Below are 17,810 nucleotides of genomic sequence, written 5' to 3'. Positions count from 1 at the left end.
CCATAGAGGGTGAGTGATGCTCTCATAAGGGTATCCTAAGAGTTTAACCCATAACTTTCATAATAATACAAATAAGGCAAAGCATGAAAAGAAATCAAGAGAAAACCAAAACAAACACATGTTTATGAAAGGACTTTTCCAAATGTACAAGCACAAATGGATGCAAATCTTTCTAAACAAGTAAGGGAGTGCACGTTCCAAGATACCCAAGGTTAATTGAAACATTAATATGTTAAGCATAGGAACTAGCTTTCACAATCCACTTTCATCCCAAACGATCTTACCGCGTTCTTCCTTATAGCTTCAAATCAACCTCTAGTGAGCATCCTAATGATTCCTCGAAGGAATCGGAAAAAGGAAAATTTTTAGGCTACTCGACATCTTGACTTTTGCATCCCCTCTCCCTATTCCTAAAACTCACATTCCTCTCCTCCGATGAATGACTCAACCACTTAGGTCAAAAGGTCTTTCCCTAAGGTTGTAATGCAAGGGCGAGAAAGGGTGTAGGTATGATAAAATTTGAAATTGGTGGTTTTCCTAATCAATGAAGCAAAAGAATGGCCAATTCTTATGATCACAATCAAGTAGTCACCAAACCAAACAAAAATACATACACCTTATACCCCCAAGCTTATTCAAAACTACAAATCACAAACATATACACAAAAAGCATGAGAACGCTTCCCCCCAAGCTTAAATGGAGCATTGTCCTCAATGCTCAAAAAGGGAGAAAACTCACATCAAAATATTTTTTTATTTTTTCATTTTTCACTTTTTTTTCGTTTTTCATTTTTCAATAATGCCTTGTCCTCGCCTCTTTTAATTTTGGACGGGTTTTTCAACTTTGCACTTATTTGTCCATGCCTTTTTTACTTTGGACGGCTTTTACTCATACTCATTTGCCATTATTCACAAGGAAACATAACACAATCTTGCTTTCATAACAACCAAACATTCCAACTTCTTCACCACAAACTCCATCAAGTATGATCAATTGCTTCACAAAAACCATGGAAAGAAAGAAAATGAAACAAAAGGCCAAAGATCAAAAGATGTAGCTTGAAAAGAAGGTAATAGGCTCAAATGGTGGCAAGAAGACAAATGTAAACCCAAAAATAAAGATGAAACAAACTATCCTAAAAATGAAAAATACCACCCCGAAATTTGTCGTCCCTAAATGGTTCAGTCTCGAATTCAAGATCTATGAGTCAAGTTTCAAGATTAGGTTTGCAAAAGTCAAGGATCCATGCCGCTCATGCAAATATAGGTAGAAGGCTTGAAAAACAAAGAACTCACACGGATGTAGCAAAAACTCACTATTGGTGTCAAATCGACTATAGGAAGAAACTACCAAACATGCCACAAACAAGTAAAATCCGGCTTCATGTTCCCACTAGTTCTAACCAACTACCTTAGCATGCTTTATCCTAGAATCAACCAAGCATACTCTCAAACCGTGCACACCATTACCACTTAGGAAGAAAAGCATTCAATTATACAAGTCCAAATGTTATTATGTCCAAAGCAAGAACAAAACAAAACACATTGCAAATTTGCCTTGATAGAAACAAAAGTCTTTTTGGGGTTTTTTAAAATATAAGAAACATGGAAAAGCATATACAAAGGTGCATAGCATATATGAATCAACATCCCACCAAACATGATAGAATACCCTCCCCCAAGCTTGAATGAGACAATAAACTCAAACATAAATCATATAATCCATGGGAGGGGAAAACAAGGAGATTAATCCAACAAACCAACATATGTCCAACAAGTCTTCATCCACTAGAGAAATAGCAAGGAAGAATATTACCGGATATTAGGTGGGTGTAAATACCCGCAAATGACCCAATTTTAACCTTTCAAAGCTAAAAACCTCTAATATTGAATCTTCCCTTCCATATGCTAGCAATTGTGGTGCCTATATTCCTTGATTCTTGATCCAAATTGAAGCACCAAAATACATCAAGTCATGTACCTAGCAAAAGGCACACAAACATTTCCATGAGAGAAAAATCTATTCTAAAAAGAAAAGGAAAATCTAATCTAAAACACGGGTTACTTCTCGAGAAAGGCTTGTTTAAGGTCCAAGCTTGACCGCTCTACTAGAATAATAATTAAATGCACGCAAGAGCTTGCCAAATGCACTACTACACATTTCATATGAAAGCAAGTATGCACATGACAAAATGAAGGCATGCAACAAACTAAGTGCACGCCTATGAGGTTGAGAAGAGGAATGCCAAGAAGAAGAAGGAGAGAAGGGAAAAACAAGAATATAAGAAAAAGGAAAAGAAATTAAAGAAAAAGAAGAAGGCATACTCTTTTCAACAAAATATTTTTGGTTGGAAATCCCACCATTATCCTCAAGAGTCATCAAATGAGGCACTTAGGGAACTAAAGGCTTTTCAAGAGAGGAGGGGATATGAGAAAACAAGGTAATGACATGGGATAGGAGGGAACAAGATCAACCTTTCTTGAAAATGAGGTGTAAGGTGAAGAAATAGGAATTGGTTGCTCACTTACACCACTATCTATTGAAACACAAGCTCTCTCATCCAATGAACTCACATCCAAAGGGCTCTCCTCCAACTCATCATCATTCAAATCAAGCTCAGTCTCAATCACATCCTCCTCATAAACTTCACACCCTAAGTGAGCTCTCAAAAGCTTCAAATCATGATCAAGGTTCAAAGGAAGCTCATCAAAGGGTTGAGGGTCAAACTTGGGAGGTAGCTCAAAATAATCATGAGAAGTACAATCTCCCTCTAAAAGGGCCTCATCCATCTCAATGGTGGAAAATGTAGAAGAGAAAGGGTCATCAAAGGTGAAAGAGGAAGGCAATGGTTGAAAATTTGAGATAGGAGTTGGAGACTCAACCTCACCAAACACTTCACCCTCATCTTCATAATCATTAAAAATAAGCTCTACCTCCTCAACCTTATCATATGGAACCTCTTCTTCATCAAAATCATCTAAGCTCAAGGCCTCACCCTCGAAGCAACCATGGTCATCATACAAAGGAGATGGGGTGGAAGAAGATTGGTCATCAAAATTAAGGAATGGAGGAATGAAATTGCAATCAAGGGAGGTGGTGGGGGAATTGACTCGTCAATTGGTTTTTCAACACTCAAAACCTCTTGGTTCTCATCACCCTCAAACATCTAATCTCCCATGGAAACTACTTCATCCTTCTCATCTCACTCTCTTTCCTCACAACTTCTCCACTCTTCAACAATTGCAATGTCCCATCCTTCATAACTTGAATTAACGTTTCCTCAAAATTAAGAGAAACCAACCATTTTAGTTTATCTTCAACTCCATATAAAGGGTCATTGGAACGAAATTTAAATTGGGAAGGAGGTTCAAAGTGCAAACTCTCTCTTGGAACATCCATCTCTACACCCTTTTCCTCACTCATAAGCTCTCTAACGTCCTCCTCACACCCCTTAGGCCTCTCAAAACAATCATCATAATCATCTTCCATATCTACCAATGTAGTAGAAACTTCATTTACATTCAACATCGATGACAATTCATTTCTCATCGCCTCATTTCTACTGAGAATGTCCTCACTTTTCTCTTCCATCCTTTTCAACAATTCTAATTGGCCTCCCATATTCTCCGAAAATCTAATTTGATTATGAGAAGACTCAATGCTAGACTCCAAAGTTTTCAAAGGTGAAGAGAGTAGAGGAGCATAATGAGGAAAAGAATTATGTGCAAGCATGCGAGGATCAACACTAGAGATATGAGTGGCATCATCAATATGGGGGATGGGGGCACAAGAAGGCATGCAAGATTCATTATTCATGGAACATGGACCATAACGATCATCAATAGAAGCATTTAAACAACCATGACCACGATTATAACTATCTATAGCAAACCATACATAAAAGTCCCCAGCATCATATCATCGATTGACAATGCCCAAAATCTACCATTAAACACGCTTTCAACAATGTCTCTAGTTTGCTTAGTTAAATTATGATAACAAATCCCGCAAGCCTCCCAAAGATCTTAACCATGGTAACTAATGAAGTTCTCTAGTTTATTAAAGTACACCCAAAATGGCTCATTCTCAAATTGAGGAAACGAGGTATTCCCCATTTTATACAAAACAAGCAAAAATCAAATAAAAGAGAAGTATTAACAAGGGCCTAGACTCATGCAATCAAAACACTCAAACAAAGACATTGTTCCCCGGCAACGGCGCCATTTTGATGAGGGGAAAACTATGTCGTTGGACTAATCCTCCCTAAGCCAAACAAAATTTATAAACACTCAACTAACCTAAATACAAGTATAGAGGTAAGTCAAGGGTCGAACCCAAAGGAACGGTAATTTCTAAGTGCTTTCAATTATATGCCTAAGCTAGGTCGAAGACAAAGGGTAAAAGGTGGCACTAACAACTACTAAAACGAAGAAACCAAACAAATAAAGTGCTAGGGATTAGGATCCGCAAATAAATAGCAATGAACATAGCAAATTGGGATAGGAAAGTCGACTAAGTAAAGCAATGTGAGGGAAAATCAATCATGCAACCAAAACAGCATATCAAGCTATTCTCCTAGAGGTCTAACTAGCGTCAACTACGATAAACTCTAGCTAGGAAACATCACAAGACACCTCAATCGTGTAAATGTAAGCCACAAATCAATGGTCTGTATCAATATGAACTTACAATGCAATCTAATGCAACAATCAAAGTTAGCTACTCTTTCATTAATCACACACATGCACATGATCAATTAACCAAATTAATCACATCATCAACTCCATCAATTATCCCCAAATTACATCAATCCATTACATCATATAAGCTTCACCATATCCCTAACCAAACAACTACTCTAACAACATCATCAAACCAACAAACAACTAAATAAATCAAAAATCAACAATCTAAGAAGAACAATTACACTAATCAAATATCAATCATCCAATTCTAATCAAAATCAAGTAATCCAAACATGAATACTAAACAAAACAATAAATGAGATAGAGTTTAGAAATGCTCATTGATAATAGAGAAGATCTCCAATACAATTGTCACCATTGAATCTTCAATCTCTCAATCACCATTGAAATTCCTCACTTTCTCTCTCTAAAACCTACTCCTAAAACTAACCCCTAAATCTAGAGAGAGAAGCTCTCAATTAAGCTAAGAATATGATCTAATTCTCTTTCTAAAAAGTTCCCCAAAAATCAGGTTTACAAAGTTATAAATAAAGGTTCAAAAACATCAAAAACCGAGCAAAAAGAACCCCCGGCAGCACGCCCGCACAGCAGGGGATGTGCGCCCGCACAACCCGCGCGCGCGGCCGCACCTAGCTGGGTTTCTTCGGTTTCTCAAGGCTTTGAGCATTTACGATGGGTGCATGACTTATGATGGTGATGAACACTAGAAGTGGCAGTAGCTAAGGCTTACTATTGGTGGGCACACCACTCCTTTGATGGTAGTACCGCATGCGAGCGCAAGAGAAGAGCCAAGACTTGGAACTTCCACTTCTTTGCATCTTGAGCTTCCCGAGTGCCATGAACTTGATCAAAAAGGTTCCTCCACCTTAGTGGATCACCAAAATCAAGACCCGAACCTCGTTCGATACCTATAACCACGAAAATAGAGCAAATAAGGGAGAAAAGGCTAGAAAACCAATGAAATCCACGAAAACTACAAAATAAGAGAGGAAAGGTAAAACTAAGCAACAAAGCTTAAAACTAAGTATTTATTAAGCATGAAAGCCATGAAAAGAGGATAAAAGGACCTAAATGCTCGTCAAATGGGTGCCATTTCTTACACCCATCATACTTCCATGGGCATAAACATAATCTTTTAGCCTTAGCTTCCTCTCAAGAAAACCAATGTTCCTAGAAATCTTATGTTTTGGGTCCTCTTCAATCCCTCTCAAAATAGAAAGATTTTCAAACTCCCTTGTATACTTCTCCACCATCATAGATCATTGATTGAGAGCATTCAACTTAAGAAAAACATCATGCAAATAATCTCTAGGAACAAAAGCTCTACTCAAGTGCTTCTTCAATTTATCACAAGATGTGATTTTTTTTTTCCCTCAATCCTCCTACGATTCTTAAAATTCTCATACCACAAAGATGCATGTGTTGGGGTTTGATGAGTCCCACTCACCGCGGAAACAACCCCCACCCGAGGAACCACTCGCAATAATTAAAATCACAAAGCATAAATAAATATTCACAAAGAAAAGATAACAAATCTTACCCTCGAAGCGAGCTTCGCCCAAAACCTAGGGCTCTTAATTGAAAGCTACTAGCACGTCAAGCGCCACGCCTTCGACGGTATCCACCCACAAATGGGCGAACACAACTTTAAGGTCTACTACCTTGGGGTTAGCAAGGTCCGACCTAAACCCGAGTGTTATGTGAGTTTAAGAGTTTTCCCAAAAATTATGGAATGCTATTTTTAACTCCCACTCAAGCACTTTACTCCAAATCCCAGGGTTGGTATTTATAGAGGAAAGTATGAGTGGGAATTTCTATCCCATCAATGTGGGATCATGAAATTCCACAAATTAATTTAAAGCTAAATTAGATTAAAATTGCAAACTAATAATAAATCTACAAGTGGCATTACCATGTGAGATGGGTTGGTGAGGACCATATGGAGAGTAGGGGACCATACTTGCTCCCCACTCAATACTCTCCTTGTGCCACATGTCCTCTCCCACTTACTCCCATATTCCAAGCTTCCCCTTATTCACGGCCCTATGGCCCGAGCCAAGCCACGAGCCAAGCCCGAGCCCGGCCCGCACCAGCCCGAGCCCAGCCCGCACCAGCTGCTGCTGTGGCTTGGTGCGGCTGCGGCTGCTGATGTGCCTAGCCGCGGCTGGCCGTGGCTGCTAGCACGGTGTGCTAGATCGTCTTGCCCCTAGCATTCGGATGCTCGGGGCACTCCGATGCTAGGGGTATTTTCGGGAATATGGTCGATTTAATATTATTTTGCGCGTCTCGTCTTTTATCATTTAAACTCGACTTCCGACGATCGGTTTCGATGCTCTAAGCTCGAATTACCGACGTCTAAATATTTAACACTCAGTCGACGAATTAATTTCTTCTGAATTAATTCGTCGAGTTGGTTCGCATATATTTGCTTGGGTGTGACCCAAAGGGTTCAGTCAAGATTAAGTTGTAATATTAATTATATTAATATTACTAATCGGAAGCGGCCTCCACCCAGGCATTCCGATCACTTGATCTTACTGAATATATTAGCTTTCTAATAATTCTGAACTTGCTATCAGAATAATACATTTGTTCGAAGGACACCATTCCTATCAATCTCCCACTTGTCCTACCGGACAAGTGTGCATTTAGTGTATACCCTTTATCCTATGTCTCTTCATGAACTAAAGAGTAAGATTACTAGTCATCTCTGTTACGTCCAGAAGTGTTTCTCGAAATCCGAGTTTGACTGTCAATAAGCAGATGATTTTCTAAAATCCATCTGAGCACGGCCATGCATTTTTCACAGTCTCGCTCTTCGAGAGGCCTTGTAAACAACAAGACATGTTCCCTATTGTTAGTAGGGGGACATTTCCAGTCTTGTAATGTAGCTTCTCTTACTAAGAGGACTCACCCGCCCGATATCTGTCTTTATAATCCCCAATTACGGTAGACGTTTGGCGGATACCAAAGCGGGCCAGTACTCAAACAAGAGATCTCCCACTACTCATGGTCAAAGGAAAAGAGTTCCGATAGTAGTAATGAGAAAAATACTTATGACGATTTTTATATCTCTTAAAGTATTCTCATAGGTTGATCCAGTATGGTTCTAAATCAATACCTGTGCAAATGATTTATATCCTCATAGCACAAGAAACAGTGCTATAAATCATACTACACACTAATCTCTAATGGTCATTAATCGTCCACATATAAACGACCATGATTAGGGATAATTTTCGATTAAGATATTCAACGTTCACTTAATAGGTGTTTCTTTATCCAAGCCATTGACTTGATACCCTATTTTGAATATTTATTAAAATCGAATGGACTCATTATTTAATTCTAAACCACAATTAAATAGAGACGGAGTGATTTAAATTGCATGAAAATTTTTTATTACTCCAAAAACTGAATGGTTCATCATGGTGCTTTACATCAACATTGTTCAAAATTTGATTAAAACACTATAAATGGAATTCAAAGCCTGTTCGCAACATGCTTGATTCCCATTGCCTCAATGTGTTTGTTGTGCTTCACTTGAGACAGAGGTTTAGTTAGTGCATCGGCTACATTGTCATCCGTTCCATCTTTACAAATTCTGATTTCACCTTCTGACTTCCATTCCCGAATCATATGAAATCGCCTCTGGACATTTTTGACCTTCTGATGTTCTCGTGGCTCTCTAGCCTGAGCAATAGCTCCATTGTTGTCACAATAGAGGTCTACTGGACCCTTGATCGAGGGTACAACACCAAGTTCGTCAATGAACTTGCGAATCCAAACTGCCTCCTTGGCTGCCTCAGATGCTGCCAAGTACTCGGCTTCAGTTGTAGAATCAGCGGTTGTGCTTTGCTTTGCACTCTTCCAACTAAACGCTCCTCCATTGAGAGAGAATATGTATCCTGATTGTGACTTGAAGTCGTCTCTATCTGTCAGGAAGCTTGCGTCGGTATATCCCTCAACAACCAATTCATCTTTATTACCATAGACCAGGAATTATCCTTGTTCCTTTTCAGGTACTTTAGAATATTCTTGGCCGCAGTCCAATGCGCCTCTCCTGGGTCTGATTGGTATCGGCTCATAGCACTCAAGGCATACGATACATCCGGCCTAGTACATATCATGGCATACATGATCGATCCGATAAGCAAAGCATACGGAATTCGACTCATCCTTTCTCGCTCATCAGGTGTCTTTGGACACTGCTTCTTGCTTAAGGTTATGCCATGTGACATGGGTAGGTGCCCTCTCTTGGCTCCTTCCATTTGGAATCGAGCCAGTACCTTATCAATATAAGTACTCTGACTCATTCCAATCATCCTTTTTGATCTATTCCTATAGATCTTGATGCCTAATATGTACTGAGCTTCTCCCAAGTCTTTCATTGAAAAACATTTCCCGAGCCAAGTCTTTACAGACTCCAGCAATGGAATGCTATTTCCAGTGAGCAAAATGTCATCGACATATAAGACTAGGAAGGCGATGTCACTCCCAATGACCTTCTTGTAGACACAAGACTCATCTGGATTCTTGATAAAACCAAACTTACTGATGGCTTCATCAAATCGCAGATTCCAACTTCTGCTTGCTTGCTTTAATCCATAAATGGACTTCTTAAGCTTGCATACCTTCTTAGGATTATTCTGGTCGACAAAACCTTCAGGCTGTGTCATATACACAGTTTTTTCCAAAATCCCATTGAGGAAGGCGGTTTTGACGTCCATCTGCCATATTTCATAATTGTAATATGCAGCAATCGCTAGAAGAATTCGAACGGACTTTAGCATAACAACTGGAGAAAAGGTTTCATCATAATCAACGCCGTGAATTTGCCTGTAACCTTTTGCTACCAGCCTTGCTTTGTAAATAAATACATTTCCATCTTTGTCGGTTTTCATCTTGAAAAGTCATTTACATCCGATAAGTGTGTAACCTGCTGGTAAATCAACCAAGTCCCATACTTGATTTTCAAACATGGAGTCCATTTCGGATTTCATGGCCTCTTGCCATTTTGCAGAGTCAGGGCTCGTCATAGCTTGCTTGTAGGTTGGCGGCTCATCTCCATCCACTACTAGGATGTCCTGATCTTCGGTTAATACAACACCGAGATATCTGTCAGGTTGAGATCTTGGCCGAGTCGACCTACGTAGGGTAATGGACTGAGCATTTGCATTGTCAGTTTGACTTTGCATATTTTGAGTTTGACCAACGTTAACAGCTGCTTGGTAAGCACTTTGATTGTCAACTTATCCTTGTTACTCGTCCTCTCGAACTTCGTCGAGTTCGATTTTCCTCCCACTTGTCATTTTGGAAAGAAGCTCCTTCTCCAAAAAGACACCATCACGAGCAACAAACACTTTGTCCTCGGATTTGTTGTAGAAGTAATACCCTTTGGTTTCTTTTGGATAACCCACAAAGTAAACCTTATCAAATTTTGGATGAAGTTTGTCAGAAGTGAGTTTCTTGACATATGCTTCGCATCCCCAAATCTTGAGAAAAGACAACCTTTGCGGTTTATTAGTCCATAATTCATATGGAGTCTTTTCCACTGCTTTTGACGGAGCACGATTCAATGTGAGTGCCGCAGTTAAAAGTGCATGTCCCCAGAAAGAGATTGGAAGTTCACTAAGACCCATAGTCGATCGGACCATGTCTAACAGGGTTCGATTCCTCCTTTCAGATACTCCATTCCACTGAGGAGTTCCCGGAGGTGTCAACTCTGAAAGTATTCCATGTTCTTTCAGATGGTCATCAAACTCTTGGCTCAAATATTCGCCACCTCGATCCGATCGAAGTGCTTTGATTTTCTTGCCGAGTTGGTTTTGACGGAGCACGATTCAATGTGAGTGCCGCAGTTAAAAGTGCATGTCCCCAGAAAGAGATTGGAAGTTCACTAAGACCCATAGTCGATCGGACCATGTCTAACAGGGTTCGATTCCTCCTTTCAGATACTCCATTCCACTGAGGAGTTCCCGGAGGTGTCAACTCTGAAAGTATTCCATGTTCTTTCAGATGGTCATCAAACTCTTGGCTCAAATATTCGCCACCTCGATCCGATCGAAGTGCTTTGATTTTCTTGCCGAGTTGGTTTTCAACTTCTTTCTGAAATTCTTTGAATTTATCAAACGATTCAGATTTGTGCGACATTAGATAGACATAACCATATCTACTAAAGTCGTCCGTGAAGGTTATGAAATACCGATAGCCACTTCTTGCGGGAGTACTCATTGGTCCACATACATCGATGTGTATAAGTCCCAACAAGTCACCGGCCCTTTCTCCTAACTTGGAGTCAGTTGCTTTATCATCTTGCCTAATAAACATCCTTCGCAATTCTCAAAGGATTCTAAATCAAATGAGTCAAGAATACCTTCTTGTAGAAGTTTCTTGATGCGTTTGATGTTAATGTGGCCAAGGTGACAATGCCACAAGTAAGTTTGACTAGACTGTATAGTCTTAGCTTTCTTTGTATTGGTATTAAACATTTGTCTAAAAACACATGAAAGTGTCATTCCATAAATATGTTCAAGACGTCAAAACAAAAGGTCTCAATTTGATGAAAATGACGTCCAACGTCGGAAATACATCAAAAGTATGGTAGATAAAACTAACTAAGTTCTACTTCTTTAGACAAAACATGAGATTTACATGTTTCTCTTGGATAGATCACTTCCATCCTACTTGTGAACTCGATTCCTCTTGAAAAAGCACCGCTCACTTTGTTCCTGAAGAAGGAATGTGTTGTGAGTCAATTTTCCGGTATCTAATACCTTTTAAAATTGCTTATATTCAAGTGTATAAGATGATACCTGAGGTGGAGGTTACATTTCCTTTCGCCTCATCATCCAGATACATGTCGCATTCTCTTTTGTAGTGTCCGGGGTTACCACAATAGAAGAAGCGCATCTTCCTCTTGTCTTTGAACTCCTTCTTCCTTGGTCTAAGGGCAAAGTTAGCCTTCTTACAAGAATAGGTCTTTTGAAGCTCTTGGATGACTTCCCTTAAGGATAGTGTATCCCTATTGGCGGTGAGACGCATCTTAAGTCCCACATAACCCGAGTGAAGAGAGCTAAGAAGCATGTGAGTCGCTTGCTCGTCTTTCACTGGTTTGCCAATTAGCTCCAGATGGTTGAATAACCTTGTCATGTTAATTACATGAGCTTGAAGTGGCATTCCGGGCCTAAGTCTCGCATTGTAGACTTTTCCCCATACCTCTTGTCTTTCTTTCGAGAGACAACCTTCTTGTGGTGGCTTGATCCTCATTTTGGAGAGTGACCTTGTCACATCCTCCACATGACCATCATAATTGCCCCTAGCACTCTTGGTGACCCTCATATTGACTACATCCTCAAGAGCTTTGAGCATCATGTCCGGAAAATAGCCGGAGAAAACCCTTCTCCATTGATCCGGGATGGAGTTTGCCATGAGTTTGGAATCTCTCTTGCAATCTATACTCCATTCTTCATGAGCTTCATCACTCATGATCCCTTTCAAGTAGAAACTCGGGATCGGAGTATCCAAGATATGCTCTAGGTAGCAAATCCTGAGAGTCTTTCGGAGTTCATCTTCCCATTCCTTGAAGTTCACCAAATTGAGCAAAAATGGTAACTTCTCGGGAAGTTCCGGGTACATAAGGTCGTTGTCAATAGTTGAAGACATGATTCTACAAATGAAAGAATTTTAATGAAAAACCATTCAAAAAATACTTAAATAAGATGGAATTTTATTCATGCAAATTTTCAATACTTATTTAACGTCTTATTTACACGTAAATATTGTCCTTATTTTGTGAAAATAAGGCGATTCCAAGATCCGAAGAAACAAAGAGTGGTTAAGCATGCTTTGGCTTGTCTTAAACAATCAATCTTCAAGGTAAGCATTGCCTTGCTAATGGCTCTAAGCCACTCTTGGTTAGACAATCGTCGCATCTAATGCATCTTTGACGATGTATCTCTTTTGCCACGGCATGTGAGGACTCCTCACTCGTACCGATGAGTTAAACCAAAACCAACGTGCACACCCGGTGTGCCTTATGCCCCTTAGAGGAGTGATGGCACCTCTCTTTGGCGTAGCCTACCATCACCATCGTCCGGTTAGTAAGTGTTGTTTTGGAAAGGCAAGTTTTACTCAATATTATTAGGGACCTAGGATTTCTATGTTGGTTGATTTAAGTGAACTTAACTAATCATCGCAACGTCAAGAAAACCTAAACATGCATCTAATGAATAATTCACACATATATATATGAGCATAAAATATAAAGCGAAATTATAGATGCATATTGGCAACTAGCATGACCCCTTGAAATCATCATATCTTCAAAAGGTCTTCATTTGCATTTCAAGGCTTTGTCTTCCAAGATACGCCGTCTTCAAGACTTAACCAAACTATGCAAAAACTAGTGTCTACAACTAGGAATAATCTAAATATTAAAGTACAAAAATACTTAACGGTGCCTAGACCGTATTTAGATTTACAAAAATACATAACGGCATGTAGTCCGTATTTTCTATCCTAGTCGGGTCCTACTAGTTGCCATTTCAAAAAAACCTGTGAGAGAGAGAGAATATATATATTCCATTCATCCATTCACTATTTGTGAATGGCCCATGCAATTTACAAAATTAACAACAATTAAAATGCATTTAAACAACGCGGGCACTAGAAACTAATCTAGGTGGTTAATCCGATTAACACGCCTAATTAAAACTAGTCAAAGTTGTTTAACCGATTATATAATTTACGTCATTAATAATTGAAGCTCCCACTAAATTCCGCATTTCCTTAATTAATCTAATTAATTAAGTCGGTAGCACCCAAACTTGTCAAAATGAAATTTTGCCAATGCCGCTCAAAAACCGAGGCCTAGCCTCCCAAAATTTTAATTAAAATAAACAAAATTAATTAAAATAAATAAACGGCAAAATAATTAACATCAAGCCTACTACGGCTAGCCACCTCACCGCACCAAGCATACGCACACGCCAAGACCACAAACACACGACCCACGGCACACGGTCGCGAACCGCTGCCACAGCACAGCCGCGCATGGCTGCTGCTGCCGCGTGTGAGCAGCTGCTGTGCGTGGCTGCTGCCGCGCGTGTGACCCACAATCGAGGCGGCGCAACCACCTTGGCAGCCACATGCGGGCTGTTGTGCAGCCCGGCTCGCCATGGTGGTGCATTGCCTCGTTTTGCGTGCCACAACCTTGGGATTTGATCCCTTTTTCGCGAGACAAAAATAATTAATTCTAATATAATTTTAGAACTAATTTAGTGAGCAAAATAAAATTTTAAACAAGTCTAACTTAATAAAATTTTCAAAGTGCAATAACCAAAATAATTCCAAGAACCATCTTTAATTAAATTGGTTTAGCTTGGTGCAAAATAAAATTGAGGCTATTTCTCACTTTCAATTTAATCAATTCAAATTAAGCTTGAGAATTTGACAAAGTAAAGGGAAGTTGGAAAAATATGAATTTTAATGTTCAAATGAAAAATTCCAACATCTAAAATTTGTGAATCCTTGAAAATTATATCTTCCAACATGAAGATAACCAAATTTCTATCACAAAAATCGAAACTTTATGTTTCTAATCAACTCAAAATGATTAAAACAACAAAGTTCAACTCAAAATAACATGGAATTTAGTGGTTTTCAAAGTTTCAATCACTTATCACAAATAAAGATTGAATCTTTAACACTTAGGAAGCCTCAAAAAAATAAAATTTTCACACTAAAAAGCAATTAGTTTGCAATTATGTGAAAATAAATCAACCTTTAAGCATCAAATATTACCAAGTAAGTGTGCTTTAAGGGGACATAAAAGAGCAGAAAATAATGCAAATAATCAATCATATAATCAACAATTTATGCCATTAATTTCAAGGTTAGAAAAGACTTAAAAATTTTCGTCAAAAACGAAAAACCCCTCTAAAAAGGCATTCTGGTCAGAATTTGTCTAAAATCACAGCCCCAACGGGGTAAAATCCTTTGCAGAAGACGTTTTCCACCCAAAATTCACTATTCTTGGGCGAACATCTGGGTTCTGGGCCAAATTCGACATTAAAAACGGGATTGAATAAATAAAACCGAACAAAAGTAGTCCCTTGCTTAGGGTGAGTAGTCCCCTCTAGGGTTTGTAGTACGATCGAGTTTTACCTATTCTAGTGTGTCATCTTGATTTTCCTGTGTGATTCTGTTAACCATGGCCAATGAATTGATGAAGGAATGGGAAAAATTGAAGCTTACAGAAGATGAAGTTGCGGTGGTTGGAGGAGACTCTCTCGAGACTGATATTACGGATTCTAATATCCAATTGAAACTGACACTGGTAGGGAAGCTTTGCACTATCAAACCCTACAATTCTGAAGCAATGAAAAGAACCTTGCAGTCGGTTTAGAAATTGAAGGATGGAGTTGCAATTAGGGTTGTGGAAACAAATTTATTTGTGTTCCAATTTTTCTGTGAAAGTGACAAAGATCGGGTTATCGAAGGCTTCCCTTGGTTCTTTGATGATAAAGTCCTTTTAATGAAAGAACTCCAAGGGGATGAACAACCCTCAGAGGTTACCTTTTCTCATGTCCCTATGTGGATAAGATTACTTGATGTGCCTTTCAATAGGCGCAATGCATCCACTATGTATGATGTTGGTGAATCGCTTAGGGGTTTTGTTGAACTAGATGATGAAGATCCTCTAGGGTGGAGTGAGTTTGTTCAAATGAAGATCAATGTCGATGTCAGGAAACCTTTGAGAAGAGGCTTCAAGCTTGCTACAAGCGAGACAACATCAAAGTGGATAGACATCAAATACGAAAGACTTGCGGATTTTTGTTTCTTTTGCGGCATGCTCGACCACACTAATCGTGACTGCCACTTCAAAGAAACAGCTACGGTAGAGGAGGAAGATCTTGTTTTTCAATATGGTCCATGGCTGCGTGCAACTCCAAAAAAGCGTGCAAAACTCAGTGCAAACGAAAGAGAGAAAGAGAGAAAGTGGAAGGAAAGCTTATGCGTCAACTCAGTGGCAAAGCCGAAAGGCTTTAATGATCCAGGTGTAATCAAACTTGGACCTCCAGGGGCAGCAAGAAAGCTACTGTTCGACTCACCAAATCATTCTGCCAAATCAAATGAAAAATCCTCTGCTTCCTCTGTTCGAAAGGCCCGATTGGTAATTGAACAAGCAGGGGAGGGATAATCCTTGGTGCTACGACCAAAGGGAGTTGCAGATATTGTTGCTGGCACTCTGACCCACTCAAATAATATGGCAGCTGTTGACATTTCAAGAAAGGAGTTGACTTCTCTAACTCCAATGAGTGGGGTCGAAACTGATTTTGTTGCTCCTACTAAGGATAACGTGACAGATAAGCCCACATCAGTGATGCACAAGGACCCAAGCCAAGTTACTGCTTTATTTTTCGAGCATACCCACGGTGATATCCTTCCCTCCAGCAATGGAATCATCGAAGACATCCCCGTTCTCTAGTCTGAGGCTATGCAAAGGGTTGAAGTTCAGAAGGTGAAAGGAAGTGGATGGAGGAGAAAGGACAGAACCTCGAACAGCCATGAATACTCTTTGCTGGAACGTTCGGGGGCTTGGTAACCCTCGAGCTATAGGCGCACTTCGAAATTGGTGTGCTTCTCTTGCCCCTAATCTTGTTTTCCTTTCCGAAACCATGATTAATAAGACTGCTTCTGAACATGTTAAGTATAGATTAGGCTTTGATTGTGCTTTTGGTGTGAGTAGTGTGGGCCTCTCCGGCGGCTTATGTTTGTACTGGAATAGCAATAATGTTAGTTTTGATCTTATTTCTTTTTCTGATCACCACATTTGTGGCAAAGTAATAAAAGCAGATTTCACTTGGTATTTTGTTGGTATTTATGGCTGGCCGGCTGCTGCCGAAAAACACAAAACCTGGCTCCTTATCAAATCTCTTTGTGATTCGATCGATGGTCCGATTTTATTTGGGGGTGACTTCAATGAAATCCTTAGCATGGATGAGAAGCAGGGAGGTACTGAAAATGAGCGCCGCTCTATGGATGATTTTCGTGCCATTCTTGATGAGTGTAACTTGCGTGACTTAGGTTACGAAGGCCAATGGTACACATGGGAAAGAGGTCGAACTTCTAGCACTATTGTTCGGGAGAGATTGGACAGATTTTGCGAAAATGATGAATGGTTTTCTTTGTTCCCGGATTCTTATGTAGAGCATCTTATTAGGTTCAAGTCCGACCACACCCCCATCATGGTTAGACAGAAGCGGCCGAAGAGAAAACGCAAAAGAGGGAAGAAATCCTTCAATTTGAGACAGCATGGCTCCTTGACACTGAGTGTGAGCAGGTAGTTCGACAGACTTGGAAAGACACTAAGGGGTGTCTTATGTTGGATCGGTTGGGGAGGTTGCTGGGTTCTTTGCGATGTTGGAGTGGGAAACAGTTTGTAAATTTTAACAAGCAAATTGATGACTTGGAGCAACAACTCAAAGCCGTGCAAGAGGGAGCTATGTCTGAGGCTAATATCCGACTAGGAGCAGAAATTGAAAAACAGCTAGATGCAGTGTATGAACAGCAGGAAGCTTACTGGTACTTGAGATCAAGGTCGGCCGAGATAAAAGATGGTGACAGAAACACGATGTATTTCATCACAAGGCTTCCCAACGAAGAAAAAAGAATGAAATTGTGGGACTCCAAAACGAAAACGGGGAATGGTGCACCGAAGATGAGGAAATTGAAGGCATTGTTCAAGGATACTACTCCAACCTTTTCACCTCGGGGCCGTTTTCTGAAGCCGCCTGTGATGATGTGCTAGAAGCTATCTCTCCCTCCATCACTGATGAGATCAATGCCCACCTGCTCCGCCCCTTCACAAAGAAGGACATTTATGCTGCAATCTGTGAAATGCATCTTTGCAAAGCTCCGGGACCTGACGGACTTCATGCAATTTTCTACCAAAAATTTTGGCATATTATTGGGGATGACATTACTGGAATCGTGTGCAACATTCTTCATGGCCGTATCTCTCCGACAGAATTCAATGCCACAAATATTGTTTTGATTCCAAAGGTAAAAGATCCCCAGAATATGACTCAATTTAGTCC

General features: G+C 39.8%; 1 protein-coding gene across 1 annotated transcript; it reads left to right on the top strand.

Moving 5' to 3' along the window:
* The first annotated feature begins 16,388 nt into the window (after positions 1 to 16,388).
* Positions 16,389 to 17,521, top strand: LOC145594181 (uncharacterized). The gene is made up of 2 exons (XM_081650515.1): positions 16,389 to 16,961; positions 17,054 to 17,521. Exons 1-2 carry the CDS (start codon positions 16,389 to 16,391, stop codon positions 17,519 to 17,521), a joined length of 1,041 nt encoding a protein of 346 aa, XP_081506641.1.
* Positions 17,522 to 17,810: the final 289 nt, after the last annotated feature.

Source organism: Chenopodium album, chromosome 19 (genome assembly GCF_948465745.1).
Source record: "Chenopodium album chromosome 19, dcCheAlbu1.1, whole genome shotgun sequence".
NCBI lineage: Eukaryota > Viridiplantae > Streptophyta > Magnoliopsida > Caryophyllales > Amaranthaceae > Chenopodium > Chenopodium album.
Note: the sequence above shows the minus strand (reverse complement) of the source record. Positions and strands in the feature narration are given on the sequence as shown.